This window comes from Mustela erminea, chromosome 12, assembly GCF_009829155.1.
Source record: "Mustela erminea isolate mMusErm1 chromosome 12, mMusErm1.Pri, whole genome shotgun sequence".
In the NCBI taxonomy this organism is placed as follows: Eukaryota; Metazoa; Chordata; class Mammalia; order Carnivora; family Mustelidae; genus Mustela; species Mustela erminea.
This window is the reverse complement of record NC_045625.1, coordinates 37,639,727-37,659,474: the sequence shown is the minus strand read 5'-3', so window position 1 is coordinate 37,659,474 and position 19,748 is coordinate 37,639,727. Positions and strand designations below refer to the sequence as shown.

General features: G+C 48.6%; 2 protein-coding genes and 1 long non-coding RNA gene across 3 annotated transcripts in view; 1 reads left to right on the top strand and 2 right to left on the bottom strand.

Moving 5' to 3' along the window:
- Nucleotides 1–4,377: 4,377 nt before the first annotated feature.
- LOC116570131 lies at nucleotides 4,378–5,901 on the bottom strand. Its single transcript, XR_004277291.1, has 2 exons — nucleotides 5,119–5,901; nucleotides 4,378–4,939 (listed from the first exon to the last, which is right to left on the bottom strand). It is a non-coding gene; the product is annotated as an uncharacterized LOC116570131 (long non-coding RNA).
- SPINK4 (serine peptidase inhibitor Kazal type 4) lies at nucleotides 4,420–12,640 on the top strand. Its single transcript, XM_032306790.1, has 4 exons — nucleotides 4,420–4,791; nucleotides 9,532–9,572; nucleotides 10,992–11,104; nucleotides 12,500–12,640. Exons 1-4 carry the CDS (start codon nucleotides 4,710–4,712, stop codon nucleotides 12,543–12,545), a joined length of 282 nt encoding a protein of 93 aa, XP_032162681.1. The 5' UTR covers nucleotides 4,420–4,709; the 3' UTR covers nucleotides 12,546–12,640.
- A 2,667-nt stretch (nucleotides 12,641–15,307) lies between these two features.
- Nucleotides 15,308–19,748, bottom strand: part of BAG1 (BAG cochaperone 1) — a 13,163-nt gene continuing 8,722 nt past the window's right edge. Inside the window, exons 6-8 of the mRNA XM_032306488.1 lie at nucleotides 19,022–19,129; nucleotides 18,031–18,093; nucleotides 15,308–17,534 (exon numbers count right to left, since the gene is read on the bottom strand). Coding sequence (XP_032162379.1) covers nucleotides 17,445–17,534; nucleotides 18,031–18,093; nucleotides 19,022–19,129 — 261 coding nt within the window. The 3' untranslated portion in view covers nucleotides 15,308–17,444. The remainder of the gene's footprint in view (nucleotides 17,535–18,030; nucleotides 18,094–19,021; nucleotides 19,130–19,748) is intronic.

The following is a 19,748-nucleotide window of genomic DNA, read 5'->3' as shown; positions in this document are numbered from 1 at the left end:
TCCATCACTGCCCTGACCACAGCATTTTATAAACATCTTTATAAATTTATAAATGCTCAGTGTCCATGTGTCCATTCTACCTCTACTACTTGTGAACTGCAAGCTTCTTAACCCTAGGGGTCCATTTATCCATCATCTCTGTGGTCCCAGGACCTAGCACAATGACTCGTGCCCCAAAATAGGTGCTTAATAAGGTTGAATGGTAGGGCTGGTGCCCCCACAGAGGAATGACATCAGTATGTTGCCATCACTGAGTCCTCCTTGGAATCAGATCCCGAACAAGTAGATGAAATCTCTTGTTAAAGGAATTAGGGGAGGGGGTCGCCTGGGTGGCTCAGTTGTTAAGTGTCTGCCTTTAGCTCAGATCATGATCCCAGGAGGCTCAGGTCATGATCTCAGGGTCCTGGGATAGAGCCCCGCATCGGGCTCCCTGCTCAGCAGGAAGCCTGCTTCTCCCTCTCTCACTCCTTCTGCTTGTGTTCCCTATCTCACTGTCTCTCTCTCACTGTCAAATAAATAAATAAAACCTCAAAAAAAAAATAAAGTTAGTATTTAAAAAAAATAAAGGAATAGAAGGGTACCCTTTCCTTTTACTGCCATTTTGTGGGGGCCTTCAGTTTGGACCAGGCAGAATGGGAAGTGGCCAGACCTGAGACATGGAGTCGGGTGGCTCAGGAACCCACGACAAGACAGGCTATGGAGCTGGCTTGGTTTAGACCAGGGCTCCCAGGAGTGGGTGCCCATACTCATCCTGGGCTGCTCATCACAGGTAGATGGGTTGGGGGGAGGCACTTGAGGTTGAAAAAAGGTGGAGCAGGATGTGGCCTGAGGGGCCAGGAAACACAGTCCAGGGGCAAGGTGGCCGTGTTGAGCATGCCATCTGGCAGGCCCAAGACCTGCTTGAGGTCAGTTCATCCGACCTTGAACCAAACAAGGCCATTGTTTCCTCCACCCATTGGCAGGCCTGGTGACTCAGAGCTAATGGATCCTGCATTGTCGTCACCAAGGAGGGGCTGTATTCCTTGGGCGTCGGTCAGAGACTTGGCAGGAAGCATGAAGGCTGCTGGACGAGGCTGGGTAGTGTGGGCTCAGCCAGCACACATAATCCCAGCTCTCACTCTGACCTGGGGCAAGACAGGGAGGAACTACTAGGTCCCCTGCCAGAGCCCCGTTTTAAGGCATCTCTGTCTTTATTGTACTGATCCCAGCACTTGCATAGGTGCTTAGGGCTTTTAGCGCTTGGCCTCTGTTCTGCTTCCAGGAATCCACACTCAAGCTGCTTCCTTGGCATCACAGTGTCTGCACACATCTCACCTCACACACTTCTCTTTGGGGTCCTCAAAGCTGCCCTGGAAATCATGCTGCTGATGAAATGTCAGTGGGCCCATTTCCCAGATAGGAGAACATGCACAAGGCCGAAGGGAGGAAGGGATGCACTCAAGTTAACCCCAACGAGCTGGTCTGGGCTGGGCCGGGAGTATGAGCTGGCCATCTCCTCCTGTCATTCACTTCCATGTTCATTCTATTCTAACCATAATTAACTACTTGGTATTTACTTCCTGAGCATATCAAGCCTGCTTCTGTCCCAGGGCCTTGGCCCGGTAGTTCCTCCTCTTGGCAGACCCTTCCCCTAGATCTCACTCCTTGCTTATGTGATTCAGGAAGCAGAACCTATATACTCAGTGGGAAGGCAAACAGGGTCACAGAGTCAGCCTCTGGATTCCACTGCTGGAAGGTGGGATGTGGGGTGGGCAGCAGTGATCCGATCTCCCTGACCGTTCCAGACTCACTGCATGCTCCTCTCCACTCACTGACCTCACTGTTTCCTGGATGTGCCAAGCTTCTTCCTGCCTCAGGGCCCTCACACATTCTGTTTCCTCTGTCTGTAACACTATTCCACTCTGCTACTGCCTGCCCCAAATACTCCCCCCTTGGCCTTCTCTGACTTCCCAGATGGATAGGTCACTCTCGGATCTTCTCAAAGCACTGAGTGTGTCTCATTTGTGGGACTTATTCCAGTGGCGATGATACAGCTCTGCCCCCGCCAGTTGGTACCAGTCTCCCACATAATGACAAGCTGCTTGAGGCAGCTATTGTGCTGACTTATTCCCAGCTATATCCAAACACATGGAGCTTAACTGCTTATTAAACTCCTGTTGAGTGAATGAGTGGATTCTGGATTAATGAATGAGGTTTATTTGGATATATTGACATTCATAGGGTTGCTTCCCAATAACAACTGGATATAGGAGTCAGGCTCATATTTTGATGAAGGACAGATTTGAACTTTGTCACTATAAATGAATCTAGGAGGTGCTTGTCTGGGGAAAGAGACTTTGGATAAGGAGCATAGTAAGTGGGCTCCACACCCCACAGGCTGCACTAGATTTTCCTCTGAACTTCAAAGGATCCAGAATTCAAGCTTCTTGGTCCCTTGAAGCAGCGAGAACCATCAGCAGACATTCCCGCCACACTGATAAAGGTGTAAGGTCCAAAAACAAGGGAAATGACAAACTCCTTTGTTTCCCCCGTCCCCTTCTCACTCTAACCTGGATCACAGGCAGACAGACCTGGGAGCCAGATGAAAAATGCAAAGGTCCAAGAGCTTCCTCAGGTGGAAGGGTGGGGGTCAGCAAAGGGGCTGGACCTGCTTAGCCCGGAGGTGCTCACCTGGGGTTCATGCAAGTGGAGGAGGCTAGAGACAGAGCTGGGAACCAACCCCCACCCCACTCCGACCCCGGCAAGGAGTCTCAGGGAAGCAGACCTCATGTATGAGGAAGGACTCAGCTCAAAGCCATTCAACAATGAAACTGGTAGGTCATGAGCTCCTCGTCCCCAAAGGTTGAATGACTTCGTGGTGGGGCTGCTGCCAGAAAGTCTGAGAGGAAGATGACAGACAGGACCTAAATGACCTTGAAAGTTACCTCCCCACACTTTATGAGATGTTTTTGCTTCAGGACAGGAAATCATCATTAAATATTTGTTCTGCCTGGCTAAGCAATGGAAGGATAGCTGCCACCTGCCTCAGGGGTGTCCTTGGGCCTGAGTTTCCTGAGGAGGGGCAGGAGGATCTTGAAGCTGAATCATAGGCTTGGCTGTACATCTGGGGCCCCTATCAGCTGGTAGGGGTTACTGTCTGGCTGGCTGCCTAGAGCCCCCAAAGAGGCTAATCATGAATAAGAATCCTTCCCATTGACTCATTTAACTTTCTTACAACTTACCTGTAGCCTTACTTTCAAAATTAAAGCAATTTAAAAAATTTTTGAAACTTGGACTTATGTATTTTGGAAAGAGACTTCAGGTGTGTACTTTTAAATTATCCCCAGGAAAACTGAAATCTGTAGATGGAACTAAAAATCACTAATCTAAATTAATTTGAGAAATGAATATATAAATAAAATTTTATTATTCTGTTTATAAATCAGAAATTCTTTGAGAGCAGATAACCAAATATCTCATTCATATCTAAGTGTATAAGTATGTATATACTATATGTACAAGTATGTATACAAGTGAAGTGTATATGTAAGTGTGTATGTATAGTGTATAAAGTGTAAGTGTATATGCATAAGTAAATGTATAAGTATGGGGAGTTTTATTGTTTATTTTTTTAATCTTAATTTTATTCTTTAAAATTTTATTTGAGAGAGAGAGCCAGAGAGAGCACAAGCAGGGAGAAGAGGGAGAAGCAGACTCCCACTGAGCAAGAAGCCCAATGTGGGACTTGATCCCAAGACTCCAGGATCATGATCTGAGCCGAAGGCAGACACTTAACTGACTGAGCCACACAGGTGCCCCTGGGGGCTTTTATATACTGATTTTTCTTGAAAAGAATCTTGTCTGTATTTAACCCACTAAAATGCAAATGGCACATAATTCATCCAAAACATGAGGGCATCTTCTTCTTTTTTTTTTTTTTTTATTTTAGAAAGACAAAGTGTGAGGGGTTGGGGGGGGGCACTCAGAGGGAGAGAGAGACTTTCAAGCAGGCTCCATGCCCTGCCGCCCCCCCACCAACCGCACCCCTTCCCCAGGGCCTGCCATATCAATCGTGCCCTTTCATGGTGGGAAAAGAAAAAAAGAAATGAAAAGAACCATTTTCATTTATATTTACACCTGGCTTCATCCTCTGCACGATGTCTTCCCATCTGCTGTCTCCGCTGTCCTCTTCACAGCAGCCCCAGGAGGGAGACAGAGTCCCAACTGCCATCTCCACGTGGTGCATGTGGATAAACAGGCCTCAGGAAGGAAAGTGTCTTTTCTGCTACTGCAGAGGTGCTTGGTGCAGACCCCAGCAAGGGCACCCATGGCTCCAACCTCTCTTCTCTGCCTCCTGCCCCCTTACAGTGACTGTTTTTTGTTTTTGTTTTTGTTTTTTCTCCTTTCTGATCTGTCTCTCCTCTTTCAGTCTCTCTGACTTGGTGTCTCTGTTTTTCTACTTCCATTTTCCTCCCTCACATGCCCCAGCCCTCAGACTGGTGGCCACTTTGGAGGTTGTCCAAACTTCACCTCATTCTGGAAATCGGCCAGCTCTGCAGGCACAGCCCCAGGCTGCCCCGGGTTCGGCATCTCTGATGCTGTGGTGCAGGTACCTAATTGTGGATGCCGCTCCCAGTCTCTCCATCTGGCCCTAGATAAGATAAGGGTGGGGATCGGCCCTATAAACAGGCCCCAGTCATTCCCCTGGCCCAGGACCCCAGCTAGCTCGGATGCATCAGCCCAAGATCAGCATGGCTGTCCGCTCGTGGATGGTTGCCCTGGCTGTGGCTGCCCTCCTCATTGTAGACAGGGGTGAGTGGACAGAGCTTGGACTCTGTGACTTGGTGATGATAGATGAGCTTGTGGTGGGGGCAGAGACAGGCCCTGAAGCATCCTGTGAGGCCTCTGTTTTCTGTATATACCTTCTTTCTGTACCTCTCCACTGTGGTTGGGAAAAGCTCTGGGTTAGGAGAAAAGAAACCTGGGTTCAAATCCTGGCTCTGGCCCAGAACTGCAAAAACCCCTCCTCTCTTGGGGCCTCTGTTTCTCCAGCTGTAGCATAGGATGTCTTTCTGGTTCAAAGCTGCTCTAAGCAACTCCTCCGCAAGAGATATGGGAAGCAGCAGGGAGCAGGCCTACCTCGGGAAAGACAGGTAAATCTGCTGGCTGCAAGGTAGCAGGTGCTGAAGGAAGCCTGGCCCGGGTCCTCTGAGCTCCTGTTTGCTGTAACAGGTGATGCCTGTGGGACGGATGGCAGCTGTGTGAGCCAAGGGTAGCCCCTTGCCCTGGGCTAGACACATGCTGGAGTGGAGCCTTCTCAGGGCCTGGAGCACATCTGTGGTCTCATACCAACCATGTGTCAGACATATTCTGGGCCTGATAAGACCTATCAGTGAGCAAACAGAAAGAGAACTACCCCCAATGAAGCTTAAATCCAATGGGGGTAGGATGGAAGGGACTAGACAGCAAGATAGATGCAGTGTTAGAAGGTGATAAAGGCTAAAGAAAAAATATTGGCTAGGGTGAAGAGGGGGCTGCCATGTTAATCAGGGGGTTCTCTCCTACAGCAAGCCTTCAAGGGGAAAAGGGAGTAAGCCATGTGGATATTTGGGAGAAGTTTTTAGACAGAGCTGAGGCAGTGCAAAGGCCTTGAGATAGGAGCAGCATACCTGGAGTGTTGAAGGTATGGCAAGGAGGCCAGGGTGGCAGGAGGGGAATGAGAGGCAGGGTGCAGAGCAATGGGAGAGGAATGACAGAGGCAACTGGGAACTATACTGGGTAAGGCTTTAAAGGCCAGTGTGAGAATTTGGCTTTCCCTCTGGGTGAAATGGGAGACACTGAAGAATTTTGAGCCGGGGTTTTTTTTGCTTGTTTTTTTTTTTTTTTTTTTTTTTAAGATTTTATTTATTTGACAGAGATCACAAGTAGGTTGAGAGGCAGGCAGAGAGAGTGGGGAAGCAGGCTCTCCGCTGAGCAGAGAGCCTGATGCAGGGCTCGATCCCAGGATCCCAGGATCATGACCCGAGCCGAAGGCAGAGGCTTTAACCACTGAGCCACCCAGGCACCCCAGGCAGAACTGTGTGTTAAAAGGATCACTCTAGTTGCTGTGTTGAGAACAGACTAAAGGGGGAAGCAGGAAGACTACTTAGGACACCTCTGGAAGTCCACTGACCTCATGGCCAGTCCCACTCCCATTCCCCTAGCTGAGAACGCAGTCCTAGGAGCTGGGAAAACAGAGCATGGGTTTGGGGGCTCTGCTTACTCCCAGCACAGCATCCGTTCCCTGAGCAGTTCTCCCACTGGGAACACTAAGGAGGCCTGTCCGGAAAAGAGTCCTTGTGCCCATTTCAGATTCCTGCCTAGGCCAGGTGAGGAAGGGGTTCAAAAGAGTAAATTCAACCTCTTCCCACACCCTCCTGGAAGAAACTCTATACAGACTTCTGCCCTCCACCCCCCCAACGATGCACTTTAGTTGTGGGGCACATTACCACATGAGGGCAGAAGCATAGGAGCCCCAAGGAACTCAGGTCCATGGGAGGCAAGTGACCCACTGAGTGGGACAGCCTGAGGTATGAAAGTGGCCTGAATGTCTGTGGCCCCAAAATTCGTATGCTGAAATCCTAATCCCCAAAGTGATAGTATTGGGAGGTGGGAGTTTTAGGAGGCAACTAGGTCATGAGGGTACAGCCCTCATGAACGCGATTAATGCCCTTACAAAAGAGACCCTGCAAAGCTCCCTTGCCCCTTCTACCACGTGAGGACACAGTAAGCAGGCACCAGCTCTGAAGCAGGAAGAGGGCCCTCACCAGACACCAAATCTGCTGGGGCCATGACCTTATGACTTTCCAGCCTCCAGCATTGTGAGAAACAAACGTTTCTCAAACACCCAGTTTATGGTATTTTGTTCTAGCAGCTAAACGGACAATAGACAAAAACTGCAGGCTAAATCCAGTCTCCTCAGGAAACCCTGGGGGACATCAGGGAAGGATTCCCTGGGAAGTAGCATCTGAGCCTTACAATGAAGACAAAATCAGTACAAGGGGGATAAGGACATTACACCTAGACAGAAACAGTATAAACTAAAGCAGAGCCTATCCTGGAAAAATGAGCAGACAGGAAGAGCTGAGGCATAGAAACATGGGGAGGTGTCCTAGTAAGTGAGTCTAGGAGGAAGTTTTTTATCAGCTCACATAGGGCCCTTAAAGATGAAGGAGCTCTGAGATCACAGGAGCCATGTAAGGCCTTTATATTTTTTTAATGCTTTTTTGTCCAACAGTTATGTGCCATGAAATAAACCAATCTTATCACTCAGTGAATCTTATTCAATGAATTTTGACAATGCACATACGTGTGTAACCCAAATCTCTATCAAGATACAAAACATTAGGGGTGTCTGGATGGCTCAGTCATTAAGTGTCTGCCTTCAGCTCAAGTCATGGTCATGGGATCAAGCCCTGCATCTGGGATCTGGGATTGAGTCCCACATAGGGATCGCTGCTCAGCAGGAGGCCTGCTTCTCCCTCTCCCACTCCCCCTGCTTATGTTTTCTCTCTCAAAATGTGTCTCTGTCAAATAAATAAATAAAATCTTAAAAAAAAAAAAAAGATACAAAACATTAGGATGCCTGGGTGGCTCAGTTGGCCTAGCATCTGCCTTCAACTCAGGTCTTAAGCCCAAGGTCCTGGATTGAGTCCCACATCAGGCTCCTTGTTCAGCAGGGAGCCTGCTTTTCCCTCTCCTTCTGCCCTTCTTCGTGCTCTCTCTCTGACAAATAAATAAAATCTTAAAGATACAAAACATTTCTGGAGCACCTGGCTGTGTCAGTCAGTAGAACATGAGACTCTTGATCTCAGAATTATGAGTTGGAGCTGCATGTTGGGTGTGGAGCCTACTTAAAATAAAAATTAAAAAAAAAAAAAATTCCAACACCCCAGAAACTTCCCTCATGCTAGTCAGTCTTCTCCCTTATCCAACCCTTGAGTCAACCACTGCTTTTCCCCCCCCCCACCATAAATTAGTTTGGCCTGTTCTAGAATGTCACATAGAAAGCTGTATTTATCCCCAGGCTGCCCTTGACCTTGGCCTAAGGTACCCCTTCCATGTAGTATGTAGCCTTGTATCTGGCTTTTTCGGCTCAATGTTTTGAGATTCAGCCATGTTGTTGCATATAACCATTGTTTGCTCATTTTATTTCTGAGTTGTATCCCAGTGTATGTATGTATCATAGTTTATCCATTCTGTTGAAGGACACTTGGGTAATTTCTCATTTCTAGTTTCACAATCACAGGAGAGTTTTAAGCAGTGTGGTGCTGGGTCTGCATCTTAATGTGCCATGCTTAAACAGCATTTCAGGGGTCACTTCACCTCAATTCCCTTCTCCCTATCTACCTTGGAAATCTCTTATAATAGCAACCCCAAGAAAAGCTAAAACCACAGTGGTGGGCATACCTCCAGTGATGGGAGAACTCTTTGCTTCTGGAGACAGCCTCCTTCACTGTGGCAGAGTTTCCACTGAGAGAAAATTCTGGAACTCAAACCTGCCTCCCTACACCTTCCTCGCATGAATGGGCTCTGCCCTGTGAGGCTGAAAAGAGATCCTCTCTCCTTTGGCCCTGGGATAGCCCTTTAGAGACTTCAGGAAGCAGCCTGCCCTTCTCCAATTTACATAGACACCCTTCCTTCCACCTGTGGCATTAGATGTGGCTCCGTTCCCTCATCTGCCTGTCCCGTTCTCCACTCACATCAGCTTGTTCATGTCCTGCAAGCAGGGCATCGAGACCTTTAAGAGCCAAGAGGCACAACTGTGTGTATGAAAAGAACCAGGCTGGGGAGTGACAGACTTGTGTGCGGTCCCAGCTCTGCCCAATGATCCCACAGGGAGCTTTGGAGTTGGGGTGGCCCTTCCACATTATTTAGTAGAAATGAGGGGTTCTGGCCATTGTACCAACATCGACCTGTCATTGGATATGGCCTGTTCTTGGGTAGGGGATGCGACCGTGGGTGAGGTACTCTGTTTTCTGAGAGTCGTTTCTAGGAAGGGACTTGCTGTGAGTGGCCAATACTCACAGCAGCTGAGGAAATGAGCACCTCAGTCTGGCCTGCGGATGGGATGTGGGTAGCGGACTGCAGCATCCTTCCCTCCCTGTTACACAACGGTGATAGAGATGTGAAGAGGAGTTAAGATCATGTGTTCTCCATGCTTGATTCATGCTAATTCAATTACTTTCAGTATGATATGGGATATAACAATCCCAGTGGGATCTGACTAATAAGATGAGGCTGGACTGTCACCTCCCTAACCCTAGATTTTCTGTCTCTGCTCTAGCAACCCAAGGTTACAGCAGCTTTCTGAGATTCCCCCATGGTCTGGTGACTCAATACCTCTCCTTGAGGAATTCCAGACTAGGTAGTAGCTGGAACAGGTCTCCCAAAACAGTCCTCAGATGCCAGACCTGCGCCTAGAGACACCATCACCTAACTCATCTTTCAGTCCTCAGATGCCAGACCTGCGCCTAGAGACACCATCACCTAACTCGTCCTTTTGCCTTTCAGAGACGCCCGTGTCGGCGACAAGCCTGATTTCCCCAAGAATGGTAAGGCAGTCCCTTCCAGGTTGGGCTCCAGGGCTGCTGTCCTGGTCTTCCTTCTGCATCCATGCTAAGAAACCAGCATTTTTCTTTTTTATACTCCTGCTCAAGTAACTGATGGCTCCGAGGTGGCTAGGGTAGCCTCCTGAGCCTGCAGGCTCCCCGGGCTGCCCTTCCAGGCTGAGTTGGCCCAGCCCCTTTGCCAAGGTCTCAAACTTGGCTTCCAGGACCTCAAGAGATCTCCCCAACCTGGTCTCCAGCAAAATTCCCTGCCTGGGCTCATGAGGACTGAGCGTGTACTCTGTTTTGTGTAGTGAAGATGGACAGGCTATGGGTTCAGGCCATAGATATTCTGGTGCCCCCAGCCTGTGTCACGCCTCGCCCAACCACACCCCATCATTCATCCATCCCTTCACTCTAGAGGACAGACACCAAGTTGTCCCCGAATCCTGGTTCCACCTTGGCCCTGGGCCTGATGTCCGCAGGGATCCTAAGGCAGTGGTGCTGGCGTCCCTGAGACCCTCAACCCAGCCTTCACCAAGGGGGCTCAAAGCTGCCTTCCCATCCAGCAGCCTCGGCATCTCCACTATCAGCCTATCAGACCCAGGCCTATTATTGGGCCAAAGAAGTCAAGTACTTCTACATATATGATTTCAATTAACCCTGCATGAGAAGAATACTATTATTCATTTACAGTGTGTGCAGAGGAGGAAACTGAGGGACCAGGAGTGGAGATGGCTCTCACAACTTCACACAACTCATAAGCATGGAAGTCAGACTCTCAGTCTTATGACCACCACCACCAGACTGCCTCTTTCACCCCATCCTGTCCCACGCTCCGATCCCAGTCCTGACCCAGCTTCTACCCTGACCTCAGGCCTGCCCTGAAATTCTTTCAGAATAGCCTCATTTAAGACCCAAGCCTTGTTCCATTTCTTCAGCCTTCCAGCACCAGGGGCCTGATGGGTCATGTCAGCCAGGGTGAGTGGAGAAGCCCTCAGTGAGGAGAGGCCCCGTAGGAATGCTGGTGGTTTTGTCTCCTGGGTTCCTCACCGGAACCCGCAGCAGAGGTTCTAGTTAGACCCTCTGAAAAGTGTGTGAACCCATCCCAAGGAGCTTGAGGCCATAAACTCACCTGACACACAGACACACAGACACACACTTGAATGCCCACAGACTTGGGTTCAGCAGACACAGGTACATACTTGTGTACACAGGCACAGCCCTACACCTAGTCATGCACGCACACCTAAGCAAACATGCCAAGGGGCCCTGAGTGGTTAGTTTCATATCCACTGGACCAACACTGGGGCCTTCTAGAATCTGGCTCTTCCCTGGTGCCCCTTACTCCAAGCAAAGTCCCTTGGCCCCTCTTCACTGCCCCTGAAGTGCTGAGTGCCCTCCCTCCCTTCCTCTCTTTCACAGCCCATCTGTGAGCACATGGAGGAGTCTCCTGTCTGTTCCCAGACATCCAACCTGGTCTGTGGCACTGATGGTGTCACGTATGACAATGAATGTCAGATCTGCTTGATCCGGCTGTAAGTCCAACCCATTCATTCCCCTCAGCTTGCTTGGGTGGGCCCCAACTCTGCTGCATTCAAGTGTGAAAGGAACAAGACTTGACCTGCCTCTTCCTTCACACACCTTGGCTTGAGAAGAGTCCTCTGAAATTGCCCCTAACAGAATGAGCACAAGTATATTTCAAAGAAGGCACGTGGTTCCAAGTACAAAGCCTCAGCTGGTAGGGGGTTGGGGAGGGTGAAGAAACCCTGGGTTCTTGGGATGCCTGGGTGGCTCAGTTGGTTAAGCAGCTGCCTTCGGCTCAGGTCATGATCCCAGCGTCCTGGGATCGAGTCCCCCATCGGGCTCCTTGCTCTGCAGGGAGCCTGCTTCTCCCTCTGCCTCTGCCTGCCATTCTGTCTGCCTGTGCTCGCTCTCTCTCCCTCTCTCTCTCTGATAAATAAATAAAATATTAAAAAAAAGAAAGAAAGAAACCCTGGGTTCTTTCCCTCATTCTATCCCTGACCAACTAGCTGACTTCATTTGTTCATTTATTCCTCCAACCAATAATTATTTATTGAGTGTCTACTATGTTAGGCACTGGGGATACAATAGGATATAAGCTAGACAGCATCCCTGGCCCTCTGGGGCATGTAGTAGTTTAAGGAGGAAGTCAAACTAATGGTCAGCCAACTCTAGCATAGAATGCTCAAGGCTCAGACTGGGGCACTCAGGGTTCTCTGAGTGCAGGGCAAGGACAAGGGCAGGGAAGACTTTCCAGCTTGGCTCTGAAAGATAAGCTGATATTGGCTTGGAAAGAGAAAAGGAACAAGGAAAGGTAATTCTAAGTAGTAAAATGAGTTTGGAAAATGTCTAGAAGGAAAGAAAAAAAAAAGTCTGTATTTGAAAAAATGTAAGAAATTGGAGTATGACGTTTAAAGACAAGTGGGAAGAGGCAAGAAATGAGTTGAAAGGTGAGAAGGGCCAGACATGACCTTGGTATGTCTGATCACCTATTAGATCCCCTTTCTTCATTAATAAAACCCTTGAGCTGGGCCAGAGCTAATCAGGATCATGGAAGACAGTCTTCAGAAGCTACAGCATTCTGAGGAGCCTGGGTGGCTCAGTGGGTTAAGCCTCTGCCTTCAGCTCAGGTCATGGTCTCAGGGTCCTGGGATCGAGCCCTACATCAGGCTTTCTGCTTGGCGGGGAGCCTGCTTCCCTCTCTCTCTCTGCCTGCCTCTCTGCCTACTTGTGATCTCTCTCTCTCTCTCTCTCTGTCAAATAAATAAAATCTTAAAAAAAAAAAAAAAAGAAGAAGAAGCAGAAGAAGCAGCTACAGCATTCTGGCCAGGGAGGCAGGGTAGAGTCCCTGAAGGGTTTGTCCTAGTCCCTGATGAGATGGGACTCATCTTTGTCTCCTGTGATCCTAGGAAAACCAAACAGGACATCCAGATCATGAAGGATGGCAAATGCTGATCCCCATAGCAGCCTCTTAAGCCACGAAGTTTTGGGCTAGACAACAGTGCTGGGAGTGAAGGATGTGACATGAATAAAAGTTCCAACCCAACTCAGCCAAGTGAGCCAGTATCTTTGGGGACTCTGATGAGGTGGTTGTTGGTGGTGGGTGGGTGTGGTTGGGATTCTGCCCTGACCTCCCTACTTTGAACCTGATGTCTTCTCCATTCCTCCAGCACTCCTCAACACTGTCGCATGCTCCCCTAGAGGTCCCAGGTCTCTTCTGCTTCTTAAAGAGGTCAGGCCCTGTCCCCAGCACGCCTGTCTGCCCCAGCCTGCTTGTCAAGAACCCTAGGTGACCTCTGTACCTTCTCCCATTGTCAGAGAGCAGGACCCAGCCTTTGGGAGAGTCCTACACCCCTCGTGGCCTTCTCCCTGGGTTGTACCAGCACCCCAAGTCTTAAGTCTTACACACACACACACACACACACACACACACACACACAGATACTAATACTTAGATAGCATACACAATATATCTAAACTACTTGTTAAATTACTGACCTAGGTCTGTAACAGCTAAAAATAGCTGCCCCGGGCCTTTGAGTGTCTCCCTGCACCTTGGCCACCCACAGCAGGATGATGTCCAGACCCTGCTCTGTTCTTTTGGTCACCATCCATTCTGTTAATGTTGGCACTGGACACAAGTCCAGGCATACACACCACATGTGTACCTATACAGTGGCTCACAAGAACACACAGTATCCAGAAATCCCACCACAGAGGCCCTAGCCTGTGGTCCATGTCAAATAACCCTCTTTTGGCCAAAGTGAATAGAAGGGGCCACTTGATAATGGTGGCAGAGTAAAAGAGTGTGGAGACAAGTCCTGGCCAATAGAAGCAGTGTCACTTGGACTCAAGATTCCTGCTTTAGGGTGGCCCGATGAGCAGGAAATGTGCTGTGGGAAAACACATTGGGAAGAAAGCCGGGGCAGGAAAGGCAGGAACCAGCATTCCCCAGACAACTGAAATGGGGACATGGACAGGAACTGTTGCTGACAGACCTGCAGGTAGAAGGTCATCTGTGGGCCCTACTACTTACTGCCACTGGTAACAGAAACTTTTGCTCCTCTCCTGCATAGGAATGATGGCAGTATTGAGTTTAGCTGTGAGAAACCCAAATGCCAAAATAACAGTGGTTTTAACAGTTCATTTTCCTCACACATGGACCTCTGCAGTGTGCTAACTTCTTGCTTCTTATATAGTTACTCTGCTATCCTCATCAGTTTCCCCTTCAGTGTACATGACAGCTGCTCCAAGTAAAGGGCACTCTACTGCCTCTGAAGATGATTCCCCATAAGACACACTGTGTGTACAGTCCATTGCATAGAATGGAGTCTCTTGGCCACGCTAGCACAAGAAGACTGGGAAAAACCGTTATCTGGTGAGCCACGTGCTAAGGTGGAAATTAGCTCACTTATAGGAGAGTAACTGTTGGTGATCTCTAAGACCCTGCCCTAAGTGGGAAGCCCCTCTTACACTCAGGGGGTACAGCTTCTCAGCCAAGCTTCCTGTCAGTGACCCTCCCCTCCCAGGCTTCCACAGTCATGATGAGGGAGGGATCCCAAAGATCACACCTGAACAATGTGCCCAGGTGCCAAGCACAACACTGGAAGAAATACCTAATTCCCCATGTTACAGATGTGGAAACTTGGCCCTGTCTCTGGAAACATAACTGGGTCCCCAAAGGCCCTATCTATGGCACATGACCCTGCTGCCCTGGCTATTACTGATCAGCCAAAAAATTCTCCGCTAGGATTTTCTGAATCGCAAATAAGGAAACAGGCAGTTCCTCTCTCATAGTGAAGCTGAAAGATGTGTGATGTGGGGGCTGCTGACAGCCACGCTTCCTACTTTGTGGAAGAAGCAGGATTGAGAGAATGATGCCAGCATGCAAAGAAAGAGATGCAGAGACTGATTCCAGGCTGTGTTTGAATCCCTGAAGCCCAACTGCCCTTGAACACCCCAAAGCTATGTGGGATCACTTGACATCCTGCCAATAAATTTTCTTTCCTTTTTTAAAAGAAAGACTGATTTATTTATTTTAGAGAGAGAGAGAGTTTAAGCAGGGGGAGGAGCAGAGGAAGAGAAAATCTCACGCAGACTCCCTGCTGAGCACAGAGCCCCAGGTGGGGCTCGATCTCATGACCCTGAGATCGTGACCTGGGCTAAAACCAAAGTCAGATGTTTAACCGACTGAGCCACCCAGGTGCCCCAGTATATTTTCTGTTTCAACATTCTCTTCAGAATTTGGTTTCTGGTGCTTTCAGTTAAAAGAATCCTGACTACCAAAGCAGGAAGGGTGTCTCAGAGAAGGTAACCTTAATGCTGGGTCTTAACGCAAGTAGAAATTGTTGACTAAAACTATGTGTGGGAGAATTCTCCCAGCTCTGTTTGGCTGAGGATGTTTATGGGATCACAGAGCCCCACTGGTTCCCCTTATAGTAAGACTGGCCATGTGCCAGGAAAAGTGGGCAGCCAGGGAGTGTTCTTTCCCTGTTCACTGGCAGAGACACCCTGTGGATGTACAGATCTGGGGAAGGGGAGTGGGGGGGCTTATGCACAGGGCCCAGTCACCACCTGCACACGTGCCCAGTCCCCAGTGGCGCAGGGCCTCTCTTCTCCACCCTTTAATCAAACAATGGCTGTTGATGCAGTAAATTCCAGCGCTGACAGAGTGCAGCTGTAGGAGTATCATTGTAGATGTGTGCGTCTGACATTCATTCATTCTCCAAATATTTATTGAGCACCTATTATAAATAGTCAATGTGCTTGAAATATGCTGTTAACAAGATAAAGAAGCCCCTTAACCCAAGAAACTTAGAGTCTAGGGTTAGAAGTAAATATTAATCAAATAATACCACAAGTAAATCATGGTTTATCATGCTACTTATCATAAAGAAAAGTAACGGCAAATTGCGAAAGGATATCACCTGGGGGTTTAAGATGTTCCCGGACAATAGATGAGGATTCTCCATGGAAGAGACATTTGAGTTAAGCTCAAGGGATGAACAGGAGATACTTAGGAAAAGGGTTGGGGAGGTGGGGGCGTAGAGAGATGGTGAGGAGCTGTCCAAACAGAGGAACAGCATATGCAGAGACCCCAAGGCAGGAGAAGGCACAAAGCATCTGGAAGACCAGCGTGCCTACCAGCAGAGAGCAAACACGCCAGTGTCTGGGGATAAAAGGGAGAGCACATAGGGTAAGGACTCTGGCCTTTATCCTCAGGGGCCTGACATGCTAAGATTGGCACTTTATGGCCACTCTGGCTGCTCTGTAGGGAAGCTGCTCTTTGGAAGGCCAGAGGGGAAGTGGAGACCAACAAGGGAGAGGGAGGAAGAGGGAGAGAGATAAGAGCCAGCAGGCCCATGCTATGGGGAGCAAGTACAGTGAAGAGTCAAACTACCAGCTTTATATCCTGGCTTTGCCACTTACGACCTTGAGAAATTACCTAAGCTCTCTGCTTCCTCACCTCTAACATGGGGACAGTATCTGTCTGCCTCCTAGAATGTATGAGCATTAAATGACTAATATACCTGAAGAACTCAGAACAGCACCTCACACACAGGGACCTCTCATTACATGCCTTGGTCCAGCGCCACACAGCTAGCCTATAAAAACTATCAGATAAATACTGAACTGCTGATTAAAGTGGGGGGTGGGCTAGGCTAGGCTGAACCTCATCCACTTAGCCACCCCTGTCCTAGGTCCCACCCGCACAGGCCTAAATTCCTGGGGCTTCAGTGACTCCTCTCTGCCAAACAAGGTTGGCCTCAGAGTGGCCTATTGGAAGCCTGTCTCCGGGGCACTGTGTGGAAAAAATAGGGTGACAGAAGCTGACTTGGTTAAGAGTTGTAGCATACAGGGCAACTCTTGACTTATTCAACACAAATTACAGCAGGAACCACAGAAGGCTTTTGCTTCTCCTATTTAATCAAAAAAGGTTTAAACATTCTTTTGTTTGCTGATGATACATAAACTGCTTTTTAAAAACAATGTTGTAAGAGTGGAGGGGGCCACAAAACAAACAGTAACAGCCTTAAAGGAAACAATGACCTCAGAAGGGTACAGTGAACAGAAATGCCTTTGAGGTACGCCTTAGAAATTTATGGTTGCCTTCACCACCTGCCTCACTGTGGTTCCTTTCTCTGTCCCCCCCACTCTGTACTTGTGACCTGGTTTTAAGCAGAGCTTTGGTCATTACTAGGTTCTAACCTTCTAAAGATTTACTTAAGCACAAGGAAGTCCACACATCGATACAAGCCCAACCCCAGGAATGGGCCTGAGGTCTCGTGGCCTGTGGCTGGGCAGGGTCACTGGGAAGTGAGGTCAAGGTCTATGAACCAACAACCCAGCCACCTGTTCTAGAATTTGGTTACAATGAGGGATACCTGGACCACCCTGTGAGCCAAATATCTATTCTGAGCCACTCCCTAGATGTAACCTCCTGGTGATTCTGGGTTACATCAACAGGCTACGGAATCATAAGGGCAAAAAGGCCTCATGAATCTGAAGACAGGGGTGGCCTACAGGAATTACTCCAACACAAATGAGAGGTCTCCCCAGCCCAAGGAAAGCACCCCAAGGTTGAAAGAATTGGCAAGATGGGCAGGAGAGGTCTCCCAGACAAGGTGGGCTGCTGGACGGCACAGCCACATGGAGACAGAATGAGAAAACAAGACAGGAGCTCCACTGCAGACTGTAGAGAAAACTTGTTCATCGGGAACATGGTAGGTGCAGGAAAACTGCAAAGCGGCCAACTGTCCCCAGCAGCCCTGGAGAAATCAGGTCACTTCTGTCCCAGAGAGGGCAGAGCTGGTGGCAATTTCTTCAGGCAGCCCCGCCACATTCCGCTTCACCTCACTCGGCCAGGGCCAAGTTCATGGACTGTAGCCGCTCTGTCTCCTGGCAGATGTTCTGTTCCACTGTGTCACACTCAGCTAGGAATGCCTAAAACACGAGTGCAGAACAGTGAGGGACCACCTGGGGCTAACCTCTCCCTGCCCATGGGAGGCTCTTTGCTCAATCATTATGGGGAACCCGCGGGGAGGGATGGAGCTAGCCTGAGCTCCCAGGTAAGTGGGGGGAGGCAGAGCACAGCATAGGAGCAGGGCTTCTGACAACAACCCACAAGGGTGGTGAGGACAGGAAGCCTTGCCACTATACTACACAGTTTCAGGGAACAGTATTCACATGAGTAGTGCCTCCTGGAATTATGTAATGTGGCATCATAACTGTTCTCCACTGATCTTCCTCCCCAGTGAGTTTAAATCCAAATATAATTACAGGGACATGAAAGGAGCTCTTCTCTTATGTTCTGGGCTCACAAAATCACAATCAAAAGAAAGTCCATACCACATAGCACACCTTTACCGTATCCTTCTCTGAATAGATAAACACACACACCAAGACATTAAACTTTGTAATGCTTCACCACACAACTCACCTGAACCCTCTTCACCAAACCCTTCCTTTTCAGTCTACTGTCTTTGAAATTTTCCGGCAGAATCTGTGGAAGAATAAGTTGACACATAAATCATCTCAATAAAAGTGACATAACAACACGACAGAATACCCACAGTCCACCAAAATGAATGAGATGTGCATGTTCAGGAATGATTTTCCTTGATCTGTATCCTATGTGGCCGTTACCATGGCTCTTACCCCTATCCTTTGTTCTCAGGGTCTGGGCCATGGAAACTGATGTATAACATGGACTATGTCCTTTCCCTATGTACGGGTACTGTGTCCTGGCCACGTCATGAGCTCCCTGATCTTCTTTATAATCGCCCGCACTCCCTCAGAATCCCAGGCAGAGTAATTCACCCTCAAAAATGAGGCATCAGGGCACTTGAGTGGCTCAGGTGGTTTCGGCTCAGGTCATGATCCCAGTGTCCTGGGACTGAGTCCCAGAGAGAGCTCCCTACTCAGTGGGGAGTCTTCTTCTCCCTCTGCCACCCACTCCTATTTGTGCTCCCTCTCTCTCAAAAATAAATAAAATTTTTTTAAAAAATGAGGCAGCGGGCTAGAAATATCATTACTGCCATTCTATAACAGGGAACATGAGAGTCGATGACTCTCAACAGTCTCACAAGAGCGGGTCTGACTCACTTCTGTTCAGGTAATGAGCCCAGTGGGGTACCGGTCACATGAGTAGCATGAAGCCCTAGAAAATCACCGTCCATTTGGGTCCCAACTTTGTGAGGATTAGATGCTTTTAGCACACATAAATAAAAATGACAAAAGCCCTACGTTGGTGGGATATGAGTGCCTAAAAATCAGGAACGATCTTGTCTGTGTACCCAGCAAGGGCTGGGCAGTGTCTGTCACACAGCAGGCGCCCAGTACACTCAGAAAATAAGAGTGCATTAATGAAAGAGTGAAACTGACTGAAACACAGTCAAAGCAAACTAGTTCCTGGTTGAATATGTACTTACCAGTGTGTCAATCTCTTCCAAGATTTTCATAAATTGCTCGATAGTGGCTTTTACTCTCCTATCAAGTTTGCAGAGGGCTTCAGCTTGCAAATCCTTGGCCAGGAAACCCTGTGCAGGAATAATGCATTATTGCAAGGGTTTCCTGAGGCTGACAGAAAACTCCAGGCTGAGGCACTGATGAAGCAGCCACCCACATTCCCCCAATAGTTTGGGCCAGACCTCAGACTTGCAACTTCATCTCTTGGAGAAAACAGAGCCACCCCATGCACCACAATAGGCTGCAGGCCACTCTAGCTCCCGCGGCCTACTGGGGCTGCTAATGCTTCCTGAGGCCTGGCTCTGGTGAAGCTCCAGTCACCAAAGTATACCCACACGTAAGAGGCAGACATTAAGAATGCAGGGTGTAGAGTCTGACAGGCCCAGTCTTGAATTCTAACTGTCATTTACTGGCTTGCGACCGTTAGCAAGTTGCTTAACCCATCTGAGCCTTAATGTCCTCATTTTTAAAATGAAGATTATGATACACACACCCCAGAGGATTACTATGAGGATAAAGACAAACATAAGCAGACTCTTAATGTAATTCCTGACACGGACATGTGGTAACAACTGGCAGCATTTACACTGTTTTTATTAAACTATCTTCCCATTTATTCACATTGCTTGGCCTCGTGACCAGTTAGGTGGTGACAATGGGTAGATAGCCAGGATCTCTGAGGATGTTTAC

Coding starts and splice junctions, on each gene's coding strand:
- SPINK4 (XM_032306790.1), top strand. CDS start 4,710: ATGCATCAGCCCAAGATCAGCATGGCTGTCCGCTCGTGGATGGTTGCC. Junction 4,792..9,531: donor CCTCCTCATTGTAGACAGGG/GTGAGTGGACAG, acceptor TTTGCCTTTCAG/AGACGCCCGTGTCGGCGACA. Junction 9,573..10,991: donor GCCTGATTTCCCCAAGAATG/GTAAGGCAGTCC, acceptor TCTCTTTCACAG/CCCATCTGTGAGCACATGGA.